The sequence below is a fragment of the Balaenoptera borealis genome (genome assembly GCF_965194805.1).
Source record: "Balaenoptera borealis genome assembly, chromosome: 11".
NCBI classification, from domain to species: domain Eukaryota; kingdom Metazoa; phylum Chordata; class Mammalia; order Artiodactyla; family Balaenopteridae; genus Balaenoptera; species Balaenoptera borealis.
The window spans coordinates 102,958,127-102,978,372 of record NC_138868.1 but is presented as its reverse complement, the minus strand read 5'-3'; the positions used below and the strand labels follow the sequence as shown (position 1 = coordinate 102,978,372).

The 20,246-nt window shown below is 40.2% G+C and overlaps 2 protein-coding genes across 2 annotated transcripts in view; one reads left to right on the top strand and one right to left on the bottom strand.

Moving 5' to 3' along the window:
• Positions 1 to 19,752, top strand: part of TMEM225 (transmembrane protein 225) — a 193,825-nt gene extending 174,073 nt beyond the window's left edge. The window contains exons 2-4 of the mRNA XM_082343943.1: positions 12,456 to 15,651; positions 16,963 to 17,160; positions 17,314 to 19,752. Coding sequence (XP_082200069.1) covers positions 15,474 to 15,651; positions 16,963 to 17,160; positions 17,314 to 17,537 — 600 coding nt within the window. The 5' untranslated portion in view covers positions 12,456 to 15,473 and the 3' untranslated portion in view covers positions 17,538 to 19,752. The remainder of the gene's footprint in view (positions 1 to 12,455; positions 15,652 to 16,962; positions 17,161 to 17,313) is intronic.
• On the bottom strand, positions 1,778 to 6,761 carry VWA5A (von Willebrand factor A domain containing 5A; the record flags this gene model as incomplete). Its single annotated transcript, XM_082343944.1, has 4 exons — positions 1,778 to 2,392; positions 4,933 to 5,100; positions 6,214 to 6,293; positions 6,749 to 6,761. 4 exons carry the CDS (start codon positions 6,759 to 6,761, stop codon positions 2,102 to 2,104), a joined length of 552 nt encoding a protein of 183 aa, XP_082200070.1. The 3' UTR covers positions 1,778 to 2,101.
• Positions 19,753 to 20,246: the final 494 nt, after the last annotated feature.

The window sequence follows — 20,246 nt, the reverse complement described above, 5'->3', positions numbered from 1 at the left end:
CTTGGGAGGTCAGTTGCCACTGTGCAAGTTGGGCAAATCTTCCTAATGCCAGTTCATGCAACAGCTGAACAGAACTCAGCTCTGGGCCATCCTCTACCTTAGTGAACAGATATTGAGGTCCTGCTCAGAATTCTTGAGTATTCAAGATAAGGGAAATAATAGAATTCTAGTTTAATCCCTTAGTTGTACAGATGGGAATTGTAAGCCCCTGAGAGTGAAATCATTTGTCCTTATCACATAACTATTTAAATGACTATTATATATAGGATGGATAAACAAGAAGGTCCCGCTGTACGGCACAGGGAACTATATTCAATATCCTGGGATAAACCACAATGGAAAAGAATATGAAAAAAAGAATGTCTATATGTGTAGAACTGAGTCACTTTGCTGTACAGCAGAGATTGGCACAGCATTGTAAATCAGCTATACTTCAATTAAAAAAAAAAAAGAAAAAGAGAAGAAATGTATGGTCAGGATTCCAATAGTGGTTTTCTGACCAGCGCCCTTTACTTGCCTCATATAAGACAGGAAACCAGCCTAAAACAGAAGACATGGGGAAAGGACACAGAGTGAACAGTGGAGGCACCAAAAAAGCTGGGTGGAAAAAGAAGGGATAATAAAACCAATGCAGGTTCAATGAGTAAATCTATAAAAGACCAGATACAACAAAGTGCAGTGTAGAGTTAGCCATTTTAATATCAATACAATAGTATTTTAGGAAACAACACATCACATAGGGTCATGCCCACTGGGATAGAGTATATGGGACACAAGGTTTAGAAATATGGGGAGCTCCTTTCTTCCTCAGGGGGTGAGTGGTCTAGGTTGAAGTCTCAGGCAAAACTGCCTTTCAACTTGCTTTTTCCTTTATTATACGAGGTCAGATCCTGACTTAGAAGCATCATGAGTTCAGGCTAGGACTAAGGATTCCATTACTGCCCTCTTACTAAGATGTTTAATGATTAAGGAAAAACATGTCTCCATCAGGTATAACTCAACCCAAGTCCCTGAGGCAGTGGGAGGAAAGGCAAGTAGTAGCAAAGCCCAAGCAGGATCAGTCAAGAAGGCCCCAACAGTGCCAGCCCTCACAGTGGACCCCTTTAGTCTCCCTCTTTGTGATCTTAATATAAGGTTATATTCATCCCAGTGTGGGCTTTCTACCTCCCCTCCAACTCTTCCTCCTATGTAAACACAGAAAACTGCATAGCTCACCAGTCTGGTCCTGATAAATATATGAGAACAGAAATAAACTGACAAATAAAATGCAGACAATTCTCTAATCCAGGCATTCTCTGAACATCAGTGCTGCAACCTTTAGTCTGGAGTCCATGTCACCTGTTTTTCAGGTGGTCACTCTGGAAAACCTAGGTGGAACGTTACTGCCTATGAATGATTTGAACTCCTCCAAGAAAGGGAACAGGTTCTGGGACCATTGACACTTGGCTGAGAGGATGGGCTGGGGAAGGAAGAGCAATCCAAAGGGAACCTGGAACAGAGAGGCAAGGTGGGGTGGGCGTCCACTACTTTTAGGAGAAGAAGCTGACAGGATAGGTGTAAAATACAAAAACACATCAGAACAGAAGAGAGGGTAAAGGAAAGGACAGTAGCATAGAAGAGGCACTTGTTCTTCTGGACGGTATCTTCAAAGGGCAAAGACGGCACAATCGCAGATGATTTCATGAAAGCAATCGCGGCTTTCACAAGCGCGTGCCTGACAGCAGCTGTCATGAACAGAAAACAAGAATGAGAGCTGAGGGACAGCGATGAGACAGGCTCTTCTCCCAGTCTCCCCTAAACCTCCCTCATCATCTCCCATGAGCCCTGCTTAGCTTTCTTCAATACCCCTGACTTTTCTTTCCCTACTGCCCAGATTCCCTTTAATTTTCTCCAGCCCCAGAAATACTCAGCAGCAGTGAGATGATAAACACCCAAGGAGTAAGTCCAGTCTTACACTCAGTACAGTACTGAGATGATGAGGACAATCAATGTTACTTCACGTCCTTCTCACAGCTCACACTCCCTACCCATGTCACTCTCCCTCTTCACTCACCTCCTTTGCTCCCCCAATTTCAGATTGCACCTTCACCCAAGGAAAGAACTATCTGGGAGAGCAGGAAAGGTCTGAACCAGGATGGTCAGGGGAGGAGATTATGGGGACCCTCTCTTGGTGACTCTCTATCAGGCCTGGAGGCTCAGTGCCTGGGATGATGGTTAGTTTCCTAAGGAGGGAAGGAGATGGGGGTCTCAGGACTGTGTTCCTACCTGCATGGATGTGAATCCAGGCCATGGCCTTCCGTTCCAGAAGCTCCCACTCACACTTCATGTCCTTACCACTGTCATGCAGCCAGAGCACCACCAGGACTGTGGCCCAGCTTAAGGAATCAGCATCCTGTACTACAGACAGAGACGCAACTGGGACCCGCAGGTTGGCAGAAAGCCCCTCAAGGGGGCGTAAAAAGCTCCACTCCCCCCTTACTTACCTGCCCCAAACAGCTAACTTATCTAACAGGCCTTGAACCTTAGGGCAGCAATCCACTGTTATCTTAGGATAGAAAGATCTTAAGTTTTGAATCCAGTGAAACCACCAGGACAGTGCTTAAAGCTCCTAAAGCATCCCCAACGAGGATTACCCAGCAATGATATGAGAAGCACATGCAGATGCATAATTGCTTTATATTTTATAAAGTATCTCCAGGTATTCTTATTTGAACCCTCACCAAAACAAACAAAAACATGACAAATTATCAATAATCACATTTTTTAGAGAGAAAACTGATTTGTACAAAAGTGAAATTATTTGCCCAAAGTCAGCTTTCTACCAAATGACAGAGCTGGGACTGGAGGCCAAATGCTCTGATTTGAATCACATTGTTTATACTGCTCAACAGAAAGTCTCAGCCACAGAACACAGAACAGCCTCTCATGGGTTTTCACCCACAGCTCCCAACTTCAATTTTTTTATATTGAAATCTGAGTCAACAGATCAAGAGAAATTCCTCTTTTATATCATGACTTTTAAGATTTGGAAACAGCTATCATGTCTGCTCTGAGTAGTCCTGTTTCAGACCAAAATTCTCAGCTCCTTTCTTTCTTCCTTAAGAGGACTGTTTATGTCAAAGCAGTAAGAATCCCCATGCTTGTTCTCTTAGTCTAGAAACAAACATCACAGTGATTTTTAAACTATATCTCCTTAAATGGTCACGTCTGGAGGTAAATAAATGTACTTAAAAAATTCTATGACCACAGCCCCCAAATACCTCATACATATAGCTTCTGACAATCCTGTTGCCCTCCGCTAATCATGTCTCCAATATGCTGATTCACACTAAGTTTGTGGTCATCTAAAATCTCTGATTTTCATGTACAATAGCTCTTACGTTATTCTGCTTCTATCCTCTACTTGTGTAGTTGAGAATTTGGGATCCTCATTTTCTGGTCTAATAATCTGCTCTCCCAGTTGTGTCTTACACAAATAGGAAAGCATTGGTCTCCATCTTCACTGAAAATATGGACCTTCAGAGAATTCAGAGGCTGGTGAGCTTAAAAATCTGTTTCCAGTTTGAATTTCTTATTCAGTGTTATAGGTTTTCATTTAGTTTGTACTCAGTCCATAAGCTCATCATTAAAACATTCAAATTCCTTATTGAAGGACTCTTCATTCCCTTGATTTATTGGTCCAGTTACCATGTCATGGAAGGAAATGTTAGTCTGACATGTCTTGTTCTCAATGAAACCAAGTTAGAACTTTGTGATTCTCATATCTTCTTCCACTTATTTGTAAATTATCCCTTTGATTATTTGTTCTAGAATAATATTTTTCAATAGAAATATAATGCTAGACACATATATAATTTTAAATGCCCTAGCAGCCACATGTAAAAATGTAAAAATAAAGAGGTACTATTATTTTACTAATATATTTAACCTAATATATTCAAAATATTATTTTAACATGTAATCAATATAAAAATAATTATTGATGAAATGGTTTACATTTTTTATGTTGTCTTTGAAATCAGTTTGTATTTCACACCTCAATTCAATGAAAAATTTAATTCCTCATTTGCATTTGTCACATTTCAAGTGCTCAGTAGCCACATGTGACTAGTGGAAACTGTAGGAGATGGTGCAGGTACAGGATATCTGAAGTTTATTTAATCACCTTCCACATTTTGAAAATTCAGAATGACAGCTGTCCTTCAGGCTTCTGGCATTTGTCTCATATTCAACAATTTCTCAATTAGAAGATTTAGTAAGTTGCCTTGAAATTCCTGAATGTAATTTGTCCTCATCAGCATACTTGAACACATTTGAAATAACTAGGTTGTCCCTATTAATACTTCACCTATCCTGACTTCAGTGAAATTGTGTTCATTTCTGGACCATTCCTTTCAATATAAAGAGTAGCAAGAATGCGGGTTCTGAAGACAGACAGTCCTAGATTGAATCCAGCTCTGCCACTGACTAGCTGAGTAAACTCAGAGACATTATCATACTTCTCTGGACTTCAGTTTCTTCATCTATTAATAACAACATGAGTAGGATTTACCATATTTAACTGCTTGATGAATAAATAAGATCACGAATGTTAAGTGCATAGCACAGTGCCTGGCACAGAGTCACTGCTCAATAAATATTAGTAATTATAACTAAGATGACTGGCAGAGAATGTAGTTAAAATAGAAGAGGATTTTTGCTTTCCCTTTGTCATCCATCAACTCTAAACCATCAACTTCTACTAATAGACCAATTCCTTGTTCTTTCTGCTCTAAAATAGCCAGGAAAATCTTCAACCTCTATTTATTAGAAATTAATTTAGTCTATGGCCTCTTATGTTCTCCTTCCTGAGGTGAGTCATCACCCCAATTCTCATTACTCACCTCAACCCCTCAAAAATATACATACTCTTTTTATTTCTCTGAATCTCACCTTGTCAGGGAGTGCAGCCAGTATGTCTTCCAACTTCATACCCAGGACCAAGGCCAGACCTTCATTCAGATCCCAGGAACCGTCTGCCTTTTGGAGGGAAATCAACTGCATAAGATGATTATCTTCAAAGACTTTGGGGGAGAAAAAAGAGGATGGGAAATTATGGCACTAATGACCCCTTAGCATACCTGAGAGAGACAGGTCTGAATTCAGAGACAGGATGTAGCGAGAGCCCAGTGCTAAGCAGATCCCACCAAGATCCCCATTTCAGTCTTTTCCCCTAGGACACATGCACTTTCTCTGTGACAATGCAGGTCACTTAGGTGACGTACCGACTCTAGGGGTGCTGCACTGAAACATTCAGCAACAAGGGAAAGATACAGGGCACTAAAGAACCCACATGATGGTGCTGTTTAAGTCTTATCCAGTCCTGTTTAAATGGGCCTTAAAACTTCAGGTATATTTAAAAATTCTACGCAAATATAGCTTGGATTTTAATTATCAAAATTTCGAAAGAAAGCAGATATAATGGAAGCTGTCAACAGTCTACCTCAAAGAGTAGCCTAGTGTCCAAACCTGATGGTATAAAAATTGCTTAAAGACAATGCAATTTTCATAGAAAGCATCTCGCATCTGGCTAACTATCATATGGAATGATGTACTTAGAGCGACTTAGAAAATTAGTAGGCAAGAAAAACTGTGATCAGAAAAACAGTTCTACTCCAATGGAAAAAAAAATATCTAAGGCTGTGAATTTCAACGGTCTTAGTTTGAATCTAGGCGCTATTAACACTCAAAATGTATTAAACTAATGGGCATTTCAGCCTTCTCTGTAAATTGGAGACAACAGTGCCTAGAATGTAAAGTGCCTGGAAGGTCACTAACGCCTCCCTACAGATGGTAGTTGCTAATTAATTAATAAAAACCACTAGCATTACTCTGCTGGGTAATCTCAACTTCTCCCTGGGTGTTTCATTCTTCAATTGTCCACAGGGATATTCCAAACTCTTTCCTCAAATTCTCCACTCTACCACTTCTAGTCTCATACTCATTAGCTAATCTTGCTGTTGCTTTCATTAAAGCTACAGAAAAACTATCACACAGAACTCTAAAAACCTGCCTCTCAGCCTATGACCTAAAATCTACTTCCATCACTTTTCCTCCACATCCTGGCAGGAGTGGGAGAATGCCCTAATACTTGTCCTGTTAAAGGCTAGTCCCTCCACTGCTGCTCTAGAGCTCATCCTCTCACTTCCTCAAATACCCTTCTCAGTAACCTACCCTTTTCTCCCCCAGTATCCTCACCCTCCTCTGCTGGCACTTTCCTATTAGTATTACAACATCCTCAAATCTCTCCCATCCTGAAATTTTAAAGAGATACAACACAAAAATACCCACCTCAACTCTACAAAGTCCTCTGTAGATACAACTCTCTGTTCCTTCTCTTTTACAGCTTAACACTTATAAAAAGTGTCTTTACAAGCTGCCCCTCATTTCCCACTTCTCATTTCTTCTTTTAAGTTATTATATGTGTTAAGTGTACAGCATTATTGTTCAACATCTGTATACATTACAAAGTGATCACCACCACTAGTCAAGTTACCATGCATCACCATACAGTTGAACCCCTTCACCATTTCACCCAACCCCCAAGCCCCTTCCCCTCCTGTAACCACTAATCCATTTTCTGTATCTATGAGCTTGGTGTTGTTTTATTTTGTTGGTTAATTTTTTCATTTTTTTTTTTTTAGATTTCACGTACAAGTGAAATCATATACATCTTTCTCCATCTGACTTATTTCACTCAGCATAATACCTTCAAAGATCATCCTTGTTGTTGCAAATGACAGGATTTCATTTTTTATGGCATATGTATATATATATATATGAATAATTTCATTATCCATTTATCCATTGATGGATACTTAGGTTGTTTCCATATCTAAGCCATTTTAAATAATGCTTCAATGACCATAAGAGTGCATATAGCTTTTCGAATTAGTTTTTGTGTTCTTTGGATAAATACCGAGAGTGGAATACCTAGGTCATATAATAGTTCTAGTCTTAATTTTTTCAGGCATCTCCATACTGCTTTCCATAGTTACTGCACCAATTTATAGTCTCACCAACAGTGTATGAGGGTTCCTTTTTCCCTACATTCTCTCCAACTTTGGTTATTTCTTGTCTTTTCAATAATAACCATACTAACAGGTATAAAGTAAGATTTCATTGTGGTTTTGATTTTCATTTCCTTAATAATTAGTGATGCTGAACATCTTTTCATGTGCCTGTTAGCCATCTTATGTCTACTTTGGAAAAATGTCTATTCAGATTCTCTGTCGATTTTTTAATTGGGTTGTTTTTGTTGTTGTTGTTGAACTGTATGAGTTCTTTATATGTTTTGCATACTGACTGCATATTAGATATATAATTTGCAAATATCTTCTCTCAATCAGTAGGTTGTCTTTCTGTTTTCATGATGGTTTCCTTTGCTGTGGAGAAACTTTTTGGTTTGATGTAGTCCCATTTGTTGTTTTTGCTTTATTATACTGAGGTACATTCCCTCTATACCCACTTTGCTGAGAGTTTTTACAATACACAGTAGTTAAATATTGCCAAATAATTTTTTTGCATCTATTGAAATGATAACATGGTTTTTATCCTTGATTTTGTTAATGTGATAGATGTATCACATTGACTGATTGCAAATGTTGAACCACCCTTACATCCTTGGAGTAAATCCCACTTGGTTGTGGTGTATGATCCTTTTAATGCATTACTGGATTCAGTTTGCTGATATTTTTGATGAGTTTTGCATTTATGTTTATCAAGGATATTGACTTGTAATTTTCTTTTTTTATAGTGTCCTTGCCTGATTTTGTTATCAGGGTAATGCTAGCTTTGTAAAATGTGCTTGGGAAGTTCCCATCCTCTTTAAATTTTGGAAGAGTTTGAGAAGGATAGGTATTAAATCTTTGAATGTCTCGTAGAAATCACCAGTGAAGCCATCTGCTCCAGAGCCGTTGTTTGTTGGGAGACTTTTTCATTACTGTTTCAAACCCTTTACTAGTAATTGGTCTATTCAGATTTTCTATTGCTTCATGATTCAGTCTTGGGAAGTCTGTATGTTTCTAAGAATTTGTCCATTTCTTCTAGGTTGTTCAATCTGTTACAGTATAATTGCTCCTCATGGTCTCTGATGAATCTTTGTATTTCTGTGGTATCAGTTCTAACTTCTCTTTCATCTTTGATTATATTTATTTAAGTCCTCTCTCTTTTCTTCTAGGTCAGTCTAGCTAAAGGTTTATCAATTTTGTTTATCTTTTCAAAGAACATGCTCTTAGCGTCATTGATAATTTCTATTAATTTTTTTTGGTCTCTATTGTATTTATTTATGCTCTGATCTTTATTATTTTCTTCTTTCCACTAATTTTGGGCTTGTTTGCTCTTCTTTTTCTAGTTCCTTCAGGTGTAAGTTTAGATTGTTTATTTGGGATTTTTCTTATTTCTTGATGTAGGTCTGTATTGCTATGAACTTCTCTTTTAGAACCGCTTTTCCTGCATCCTATAGATTTTGATGTGTTGTTGTTCTCTTTCCATATGTCTCTAGGTATTTTTTATTTCTCCTTTGATTTCTTCAAAGACCCACTGGTTGTTCAGTAGCATGTTGTTTAATTTGCATGTTTTTCTCTTTTCTTATGATTGATTTCTAGTTTCATATCATTTTGATTGGAGAAAATGCTTGATATAATTTCAACTTTCTTGAATTTACTAAGATTTGTTTTGTAACATAACATGTGATCTATCCTAGAAGATGTTCCACTATTTCCCCATATCATTTTTCTGGCCCTTTCTTTATCTCTTTATCTCTTCTATTTCTGGGATCCTATAATGCAAATGTTATTCTGCATTTTTTTTTTTTGCAATTTGTTTTTTTTTCCTACATGCACTTTATACTTCAATACAAACTTGACTTATAAAAGGTCTTCAGTCCTGGCCTCCTGACAGACAGAGGGCATAATTAAGTGTGACCAGAAAGGTGGGGGTTCTGTGAAGGAAATCCAGAGGTTTATCGAGAACAGCTGGGGGAGGTGCACCTTCTCCGACGTGAAGGCTGAGGAGGGCTCAGCCAGAGGAGCAGCCAGGAAGAGTGGGTGGGCAACAACAGCTTGGGGTGTCCAGGGGGCAGGGATGGGAGGGAGGGGTGAGGCCAGACCGTGTGGGGCTCAGTGGATTCTGCCTGATGTTGCCCCATAGGTCCCTTTAGGTATTTTCACTTTTTTAAATTCTTTTTTCATTTTGCTGCTCTATTTGGGTAAGTTCCATTGTTTTGTCTTCCAGCTTGCTGCTTCCTTCTTCTACCTCATCCAGTTTTGATGAGCTCCTCTTTGAGTTCCTCCTTCTTGAACTCCTCTAGTGTATTTTTTAGTCTGGTTTGATACTTTCTTATATTTTCTCTCTTTGTTCAAGTTCTCACTGTGTTCCTCTATTCTCCCAAGTTCAGTGAGCATCTCTTTGACCACTATTTTGAGCACTTTATCAGGTAGGTTGCTTATCTCCATTTCATTTAGTTCTTTTTCTGAGGTTTTATCTTGTTCTTTACATTGGAACATAGTCTTCTGTCTCCTCATTTTGCCTAATTATTTGTGTTTTCTTCTATGTATTATGTAAATCAGCTATCTCTCCCAGTCTTGAAGAAGTGACCTTATTTAGGAGATGTTTTGTGAGGTTTAGAAGCAGAATCCCACCTGGTCACCAGAGCCAGGTGCTCAAAGAGTATCCTCTATGTGGGCTGTGTTCACACCCTGCTGTGGTAGGGTCACAGCTGCAGCAGTGGCTGCAGTGTGCTTGTGGGCCAGGCTGGCTCCCAGAGCAGCTTCAAAGCCTGGCTGCAGCTGCTAAAGGGTACTGGTGGGCAGGGATCTCACTGGGGCATGTCCACTGGTGCTAGCAGATTAGAGAATTCCAAAATTATGCCAGCGAGCACCAGCATTAGCAGGGTAGCCTTAGATCACAAAAATGACTCCTGCCAGTGTCTCAGTCCTGGGGGAGCATCCCTACTGGTTCCTGCCTCTCTGGCAGACACTTCAAGGTTAATAAGTTGGTAGCAAAGAGAATCCAACAACACATTAAAAGGATCATATACCATGATCAAGTGGGATTTATCCCAGGGATGCAAGGATTCTTCAATATATGCAAATCAGTCATGAGACACACCATATTAACAAATTCAAGAATAAAAACCATATGATCATCTCAATATATGCAGAAAAAAAGCTTTTGACAAAATTCAACACTCATTTATGATAAAAACCCTCCAGAATATAGGCATAGAGAGAACTTTCCTCAACATAATAAAGGCCACATATGTCAAACCCACAGCCAACATCGTCCTCAATGGCGAAAAACTGAAACCATTTCCACTAAGATCAGGAACAAGACAAGGTTGCCCACTCTCACCACTATTACTCTACATAGTTTTGGAAGTTTTAGCCATGGCAATCAGAGAAGGAAAAGAAATAAAAGGAATCCAAATCGGAAAAGAAGAAGTAAAGCTGTCACTGTTTGCAGATGACATGATACTATACATACAGAATCTTAAAGATGCTACCAGAAAACTACTAGAGCTATCAATGAATTTGGTAAAGTAGCAGGATACAAAATGAATGCACAGAAATCACTTGCATTCCTATACACTAATGATGAAAAATCGGAAAGAGAAATTAAGGAAACACTCCCATTTACCATTGTAACAAAAAGAATAAATTACCTAGGAATAAACCTACCTAAGGAGACAAAAGACCTGTATGCAGAAAGCTATAAGACACTGATGAAAGAAATTAATGATGGTACAAACAGATGAAGAGACATACCATGTTCTTGGATTGGAAGAATCAACATTGTAAAAATGACTATACTACCTGAAGCAATCTACAGATTCAATGCAATCCCTATCAAACTACCAATGGCATTTTTCACAGAACTAGAACAAAAAATTTCACAATTTGTATGGAAACACAAAAGATCCCGAATAGCCAAAGCAATCTTGAGAAAGAAAAGCGGAGCTGGAGGAATCAGACTCCCTGACTTCAGAGTATACTACAAAGCTACAGTAATCAAGCCAGTATGGTACTGGCACAAAAACAGAAATATAGATCAATGGAACAAGATAGAAAGCCCAGAGATAAACCCACGCACATATGGTCACCTTATTTTGGATAAAGGAGGCAAGAATATACAATGCAGAAAAGACAGCCTCTTCAATAAGTGGTTTTGGGAAAACTGGACAGCTACATGTAAAAGAATGAAATTAGAACACTCCCTAACACCATACACAAAAATAAACTCAAAATGGTTTAAAGACCTCAATGTAAGGCCAGACACTATCAAACTCTTAGAGGAAAACATAGGCAGAATACTCTATGACATAAATCACAGCAAGATCCTTTTTAACCAACCTCTTAGAGAAATGGAATTGAAAACAAAAATAAACAAACGGAACCTAATGAAATTTAAAAGCTTTTGCACAGCAAAGGAAACCATAAACAAGACAAAAAGACAACCCTCAGAATGGGAGAAAATATTTGCAAATGAAGCAACTGACAAAGGATTAATCTCCAAAATTTACAAGCAGCTCATGCAGCTCAGTTATCAAAAATCAAACAACCCAATCCAAAAATGGGCCGAAGACCTAAACAGACATTTCTCCAAAGAAGATATAAAGATTGCCAACAAACACATGAAAGGATGCTCAACATCACTAATCATTAGAGAAATGCAAATCAAAACTACAATGAGGTATCACCTCACACCAGTCAGAATGGCCATCATCAAAAAATCTACAAACAATAAATGCTGGAGAGGGTGTGGAGAAAAGGGAACCCTCCTGCACTGTTGGTGGGAACGTAAATTGATACGGCCAGTATGGAGAACTGTAAGGAGGTTCCTTAAAAAACTAAAAATAGAACTACCATATGACCCAGCAATCCCACTACTGGGCATATACCCTGAGAAAACCATAATTCAAAAAGAGTCATGTACCATAATGTTCACTGCAGCTCTATTTACAATAGCCAGGATGTGGAAGCAACCTAAGTGTCCATTGACAGATGAATGGATAAAGAAGATGTGGCACATATATACAATGGGATATTACTCAGCCATAAAAAGAAATGAAATTGAGTTATTTGTAGTGAGGTGGATGGACCTACGGTCTGTCATACAGAGTGAAGTCAGTTAGAGAAAAACAAATACCGTATGCTAACACATATATATGGAATCTAAAAAAAAAAAAAAAAAAGGTTATGAAGAACCTAGGGGCAGGACAGGAATAAAGATGCAGACGTAGAGAATGGACTTGAGGATACAGGGATGCGGAAGGGTAAGCTGGGATGGAGTGAGAGAGTGGCATGGACTTATACATACTACCAAATGTAAAATAGATGGCTAGTGGGAAGCAGCCGCAGAGCACAGGGAGATCAGCTCAGTGCTTTGTGACCACCTAGATGGGTGGGATAGGGAAGGTGGGAGGGAGACACAAGAGGGAGGAGATATGGGGATATATGTATATGTATAGCTGATTCATTCTGTTATAAAGCAGAAACTAGTACGCCCTTGTAAAGCAATTATACTCCAATAAAGTTGTTAAAAAAAAAAAACTTCCCTACTTGTGTGACATATTCAACATGCTCAATGAACTCAATCTGTCACTTGAGGGGAGAACGACAACTGTGTTCAAGTCGGCAGATAACATGCCTGCATTCAAATCCAAACTGGAATTATGGGGACGATGAGTGAACACTGGGATTTTTGACATGTTTCAACATTAGTAGAGATTTTGAAAGAGACTGAGCCAGGGCCTTCTTTCTCCCAGCTGGTGCATGATCACCTATCTCAGCTTTCAAAAGAGTTTGAGCATTACTTCCCAACCACAAAACATCCCTGAACTGGGAAGGAATGGATCCTCAACCCATTTGTGAATAAGCCAGATGAACCGACTTTGTCCATGCTAGAAGATGATCAACTGCTTGAGACTGCAAATGACGGTGGCCTTAAAAGTATGTTTGAGACAAGTTCAAATCTCCATACGTTCTGGATTAAAGTCAAGGTGGAATATCCTGAGATTGCCACACAAGCACTGAAAAGCCTGCTTCCATTCCCAACCTCCTATCTCTGTGAAGCAGGGTATTCTGCAGTGACAGCAACCAAAACGAGATTACGGAGTAGACTGGACATAAGCAACACACTTCGGGTGTCACTGTTTCCCATCCCCCCCAGATGGGACCATCCAGTGCAGGAAAACAAGCTCAGGGCTCCCACTGATTCTGCATTATGGTGAGTTGTATAATTACTTCATTATATATTACAATGTAATAATAATAGAAATAAGGTGCACAATAAATGTAATGCACTTGAATCATCCCGAAACCATCCCCCACTCCGGTCCGTGGAAAAATTGTCTTCCATGAAACCAGTTCTTGGTGCCAAAAAGGTTGGGACCTGTGGTCTACTGTATGCCCTATAGGCACCTTAAACTTAATCAAAACCAGTACTTGCTAAATTCTTTCTCACCAGGCTTGTGCTTGCTCCCATATTTTACATCTTATTTAATGACATCATTGACTACTGTTTTCCCTAGCTAGAAATATGATTTCTTCTTTGACCTGTTATCTCAATAATCCCTCACCCTGTCAGTTTCTCTAACCTGGCTACATCTTTGTATCTTTAGTGCCATTATCTACTAAAATTTTAAAGAAACATAAATCTTTCAGCCTAGGAATCCTACTTTTAAGGATCTATTGTGTAGAAACAAAAGTATCAATATGTGAGAACATAATAATATAAGTTGTCATGGCGTGCTGCCTATACCCTCTTGGTCCCTCCACTGCACTAGGCCCCAAGGGTCAAGAGTCAAACCAATAGATGATTCCATGGCAGTTGGCAGCCCTAACAGCAAGCTGGCCCTAATATAGGAGTGGTGAAAAGTGGGAGCTCATTCCCATAGCGACCAGAAGTTTTGACTGCTGAGGCTTGCAGGTCCTGACAGGTAGTACAGAAGTGCCCTTGAGACAGAAGGGAGATACTACCCCAGGGCAGCCTGCATTCCATGACAACCTGAGCTCTCCTGCTCCACTCAGGATGACGCTGAAGGATGGCCCCCAGACCCAGAGCTCCTGGTGGGGTTGGCTAATGTGTCCTCTGTTGCAGCCACATCTCAAACCTGCTTCCTTCAAACACTTACAGGTGTGATTCCTGGATGTACTCCCTAGTAAACTCCCCACATACAAATCTCTGCTTCAGAATCTCTTTCCCAGGGAATCCAAATTAATACTATGGTAACTGCTGATATATTATTTATGTGCCAGGAACTCTTTTAAGTGCTTTACATTTCTAAACTCATTTAACCTTTATGAAATCGTTAAACAGTAGGATGCATTATTACCTCTAACACCACAAAGCTGCTCAGTGGTAAAGCCAGAATTTAAAGTCACGATTCTGAGTCCATTTTCTTAATTACAAAGTCTCCCTGACAGCATAAATGTAAAATTAAATATACTGAGCATTCTTTTAAAAAATTTAAAAGATCAATAAGATATAACGAGATGTGTACAGAGGAAGAAAGACAGCATAGTGTGTTTGAGGCAATGAAAGAAATCCAATTTGACCCGTGGAAAGCAGCCTGCAATGAGGTCAAAGAAATATGTAGAGAGAGGCTTTTGGAGGTGCCTTTCATCTTAGTTCAGTAAAAGTTTTTTTTTGGATTTTAGTACAAGTCCTCTGACTCTGAGCTCAGTGCACACCATGGCTGCTTATTCAAAGAATCTGAAAATGTTTTCTCTGCTGTTACAAAGGCAATTCTGACAAGAAATAATTGTCTGTGCCTTATAAATGATTTTGGACTGCAGTGGTTCAGTGTGTCAGGCTAGTTCTTTTGGTTTCACGGTGCTCATCTATTTCCTAAATGCCTGCGTAACTAAACTTACTTAGGCTCCCCAAATGAGGACCGAAGTTTCTCCAAAACACCGCAAATTTTAAATGGTCATTCCCTTTTGTGATGCTAGCTAGCTGACATCTCACGTCAATGATCTTGAATTCCTTCTGTATTTCACTGATACCTGTCTAATGTTCATTAATCCTGGAACATATAATTCTAACATCTTTAGTCATATATGTCTAACTTCTTTTAGGGCCTCCAGTTATACCTATATGTGATAGTTCTCTCTATATGTGACATCTTATCTTCCTCTGTATCTGGTTCCTCAGGACCGTTAGGTCCCTTGGTGCTTCCACTGCACTAGGTCTCAGGGTCAAGGGTCAGACCAAGATGATTCCATGGCAGTTGCCAGCTGTGACAGTAGGCCAGCCCAGATGGAGGTGTGATTTATCTTCTCTGTTCCATAGGCTACTTCAGCTTCTGCCACTGCCAACGCCTCAGCAATCACTAAAAGTCTAGATTTTGCCCTAATTCCTGTGACTAATCAAATCAGAGAAGAAGCATGTGAGATATTGGTGATGGTCTCAGCTTGAAATCCCCACTCACAATGGTGCATGTATCGGTCAGAAAGGTCCAAGCCACCAACATGTTCTTCTCCTCCTGGGTCTTAGTCTTCTTGGCAGTAGGAATCATCACAGAAGAATGGGCTGAACTGAAGTTGGAACCAAAAAAACCTAGGATAAGCCACAGTCCATGGATATGTTGTACTCCTGTTTGGCCAGAAGGTCAGAGCTATACTATGGAAAGTGATGGGTGCAGAGGGAGGGTTCCTCCTTCCTTGACTTCCATCCATCTCACCATTATTCTCTAGTGCAACCACCTGTGGTTGCAGTGTGCCCACTTCTGTAATCAACACAGTCAAGGCCAACTCCAAAATCTCATCATTTGCATGTTTTGGAGAAAAGTTTAGAAGCTCACAGACTTAATTGCTGATCTCTGAGAAGTCTTGACAGTAGCAGCAGGATGACCAGCATATCTAGAATGTGAGGGTATAAAAGAAAGGTAACTGGCAACAAGGAAAACAGGTTATACTGCTGTTCTCGGAAGGATAGTAGTCTTGAAGAAGGATCTCATTTCCCTGTCCAGGGATTGAACCTAGCCACCAGTCCACCAGGGGCTAGAGGCTAGAAGCAGACTTCCCTGATTCTTACCCCGTTCGAAACCAAAAATGTTTCAAGGAGGCAAAAACTGCAAAACAGGTACGAAGTTTATTATTAGAGACACAACACAACTTATGGGAGAGCACACAGAGAAACAATTTATTTATTTAAAGCAGAAATACCCACCTGGAGAGGAGTGGGGGCATCCTGAATGAGGAGCGCAGTGAAGAGGTGATTTAAATCGTTTATGTAGGACAGTTCTTCCGGGTTTTTGTTTGCATTTGGCCAATTACCTTGTTTCTTTTTGCATACCTGATTGGTCTTAGGACCCTCCCCAAGATGCGTGTGCAACTCTTTTCTAAAATGGATCCCACTGCAGAGGTCTATGGGTACATGTCCATACATATTATGGGGTGGCGCTCCCTCCCTCTTTGACCCCCAAGGAGCCTTCCTGCGCATGTGCAAACAGGGAAGTATTCCTTGACCTCAGGAGTGGGCACCTTATTTCTTTACTTTAGCAGAGCTCAGCTTCTGCCACTAGCTTTGTCCTTGGAGTGTCTGGGTGAGAACAAAGCTTCAGTTTTACTCCACTTGACAAACACCAGCTGTCTGGCCCAGGGGCCCATCTATCTCCTACCTCATTGTCACTAGAGGAAGACAGGATGAATTGGGAGCGTTTAGCAAGAAATCAATTTTGAGAAAATAGAAGAGAAAGAAGCTTGCAGAGACACCAAGATAGAGAACAGTTTCTTTTGGTTCTGCCTCCCTTTCAGCTTAAGATCCCTACCTCTTTCTTTCTCCACCTCCACTCTTTATTATTTAATCAAATCTTTCACCTCATTCACATGTTTACCTAGAGATTTGTGGGCCCCAGGTGGAAATGAGCCTAGAAAAAATATCTGTCCTTCTCTCAATACAGCTTCTGCTTTCCAACAGGTGGCCTGGAAGTGGTTAGGAACATGCTGATTTTGGTCCTCAACCTTTCCTTCCTCCATAACTTGTTCCTGGGTTTTGAATTCACCTATATGATTCCTCAAACTAAACATATTCTCGTTATGACTGCCTGCCTAGCTTTCCTCACAGGTAACTTTCTGTCTTCCCTAACACAGGTTTGGAGGCATACTTGGTTTGTGGGTCCAGCCTGTAGTCTCTAACTCAGCCTTCCCAGTTCTTTGCCTTAGTTATGCAGCTTCCAAATTGGATCTACCACTGAAGTGGGATTGGCCTTTGGACAAGGTGCAGGTGTACGGGGTGGAGGTTTGGAAGTCATGCATATCTTGGATTAAGACTTGAGTAGAAGAGCCAGGGTTCCTCAGAAGGGACTTTTTTTTTCTCCTTTTGTCTGGACATCAGGCATCCTTCTGCTCTGTGCACTCCTACTGTATCAACAAATGATAAGTCAAGGTGAATCCCTGTACTACTCTAGTTACAAGATCACCTGGATCATTTTCACTGCCTACTTAAGCGTTTTCTTCTTAATCGTCTCTGGTGAGTGTCTTCAGGGCCCTTGATGGGTGAAAAGAACCAATCCATGCCTGATAGAGTGAAGAGGGAAAGGATCAAAAGGGGACTGGAAGAAAATGTGTCAACCCGTACATTCTAAAGGGCTAACGTTGAGAGTGGACTCACACTCTGAGGACAGTTCCTACAAGGACAGTGTTGGTGGTGCGGGCTGAGTGAGATGTTCAATGTGCTTGCCTCCAAGGGAGCTCCTCATTTCCACCTTTTCTCTCTTTCACACCCTCCCCACTTCAGAGCCGAGATAGCCATTAACTTCAAGACTAAGGAGAGTGGCTGATAGGGAATGTTCACCCTTGTGGAGAGAGGCAGTGAGCCTGGGGGCACGGTGTCCTGCCAGGACAGCCTGAGGTCAGAGAGAAGCAATATCTGATGCTAAATGGCCGCCTATGAATACTGGAGACTCTTAAGAAGTCTTTAAAATTTCATTTGGACTTGGGACTTCCTAACTCAGAAGCATGTCCTCTTTCAGAAAGAATCCTCAATTTTGTTGAGTTGAGCAGCATTTAACCTATTCTGCGTACACTTCCAGTCTCTTCTGCTAAAGCATCCCCCTCCCGAATGGCTTGGCGCAGTTCAAAGGGAACCACTGGGCTTTGGATCAGGGTCTCATAGCTGAAAAGGAGGGAAGTGCTTCTGTGACTTTTCCATTTTTCCTTCATCAACCTCCCCTGGCTTCTCTTTTCCCTAGGATTCCTCTCTCTCCTACAGCACAAGCAGTCCGTTGTTAACTCTGCCAGCCTGACCACTATGCCTAAATCTGCCAGAGAAAGTCAGGTTATGGAGCAATCTGGGGCTTCTATCAAAGTTATTTCATTACCAGCAAGCACTGCAATGCCTCATAGTATTGTCCGTGTGCACTCTGCACAAACAAAAGAAGATGCTCCAGAAAGACCACAAGTCCAAGCACGTCATGTAACCTGGGCTCTATGATCTGACAATTTATCTTTCAGTATATGTTCATCTTAACGGAAACAGTATGTGCATATGTGGTGTGTCTATGTCCAACTGTATTGTCTGGTTTGGCATTATGTGAATGACTGTGACTGGTTTGGGGTCTATAAGAAGATCCAGAAGGCTTAAAAAAAATTTTTTTTACCCTGACCAGCTTCTATCTGTTCTCACCATTTAATAACATCTGTTATTAATATAATAAATATTATCTTATAGCTGATACTTGCTTTATTAACTCTATACATCACAAAGATTTAGAATAATGTATACTACCTTTTGTCTCATATATTTCATTGTAAAATATTTCAACAATTCAGAAAGAATACAAAACAATATGATAAACACCTGTGCACACATCACCCAACTTTAAAATTAAATTACAGACATAACTGATGTTCCCCTAAATTTTTTTTCTAATCTGATTTCCCTCCCTTGTTTCTCACCACAAAACACCTTTAATGATTCACTGTTGATCATTTTACAGTCATGTCATTTTTACTACAACTTTATGTTTATAAAAATTATATAGATTATCTTCCCAAGTGTTCAAAAATCATTAAATGTCATAATGTACAGACCATTTTTTGAAACTCAGTTTGTTCACTCAATCCTATAGTTTTGTGATTTATTGATAAGTTTTGCTCTACAATTCATTCAAACTACTGTTAAGCTTTCCACTGTAGAGATATAATAAGAAATACTCATTTTCCAGTTGATGGAAATCTAGTTGTTTTCTTTTATTCTGTTACAAATAGTGCTGCTATGACTATTCTTACACACAGCTCCCTCTGTCCATGAGCTAGAATTTCTCTTGGGTGTTTATCTAGGAATAGAATAGCTGCAGAGACTATATTCATATTGAAATTACCTAAATATTGACAAATGAACTAAAAAAATTGTTGTGCTGGGGAGACCTTCAAGATGGTGGAAGAGTAAGACATGGAGATCACTTTCCTCCCCACAAATACATCAGAAATACATCTACATGTGGAACAACTCCTACAGAACACCTAATGAATGCTGGCAGAAGACCTCAGACTTCCCAAAAGCCGTGTGGCTGAAAGGGTCTTGGTGCTCCGGCTGGGTGTCAGGCCTGTGCCTCTGAGGTGAGAAAGTCGAGTTCAGGACATTGGTCCACCACAGACCTCCCGGCTCCACGTAATATCAAATGGTGAAAGCTCTCCCAGAGATCTCCATCTCAGCACTAGAGACCCAGCTCCACTCAATGACCAGCAAGCTCCAGTGCTGGACACCCTATGCCGAACAACTAGCAAGACAGGAACACAACCCCACCCATTAGCAGAGAGGCTGCCTAAAATCATAATAAGGTCACAAACATCCCAAAACACACCACCAGACGTGGTCCTGTCCACCAGAAAGACACGATCCAGCCTCATCCACCAGAACACAGACACCAGTCCCCTCTGCCAGGAAGCCTACACAACCCACTGAACCAAACTTAGCCACTGGGGGCAGACACCAAAAACAACGTGAACTACAAACCTGCAGCCTGTGAAAAGGAGACCCCAAACACAGTAAGCTAAGCAAAATGAAAAGACAGAGAAACACACAGCAGATGAAGGAGCAAGGCACATACCCACAAGACCAAATAAATGAAGAGGAAATAGGCAATCTACCTGAAAAAGAATTCAGAGTAATGATAGTAGACATGATCCAAAATCTTGGAAATAGAATGGAGAAAATACAAGAAACGTTTAACAAGGACCTAGAAGAACTAAAGAGCAAAC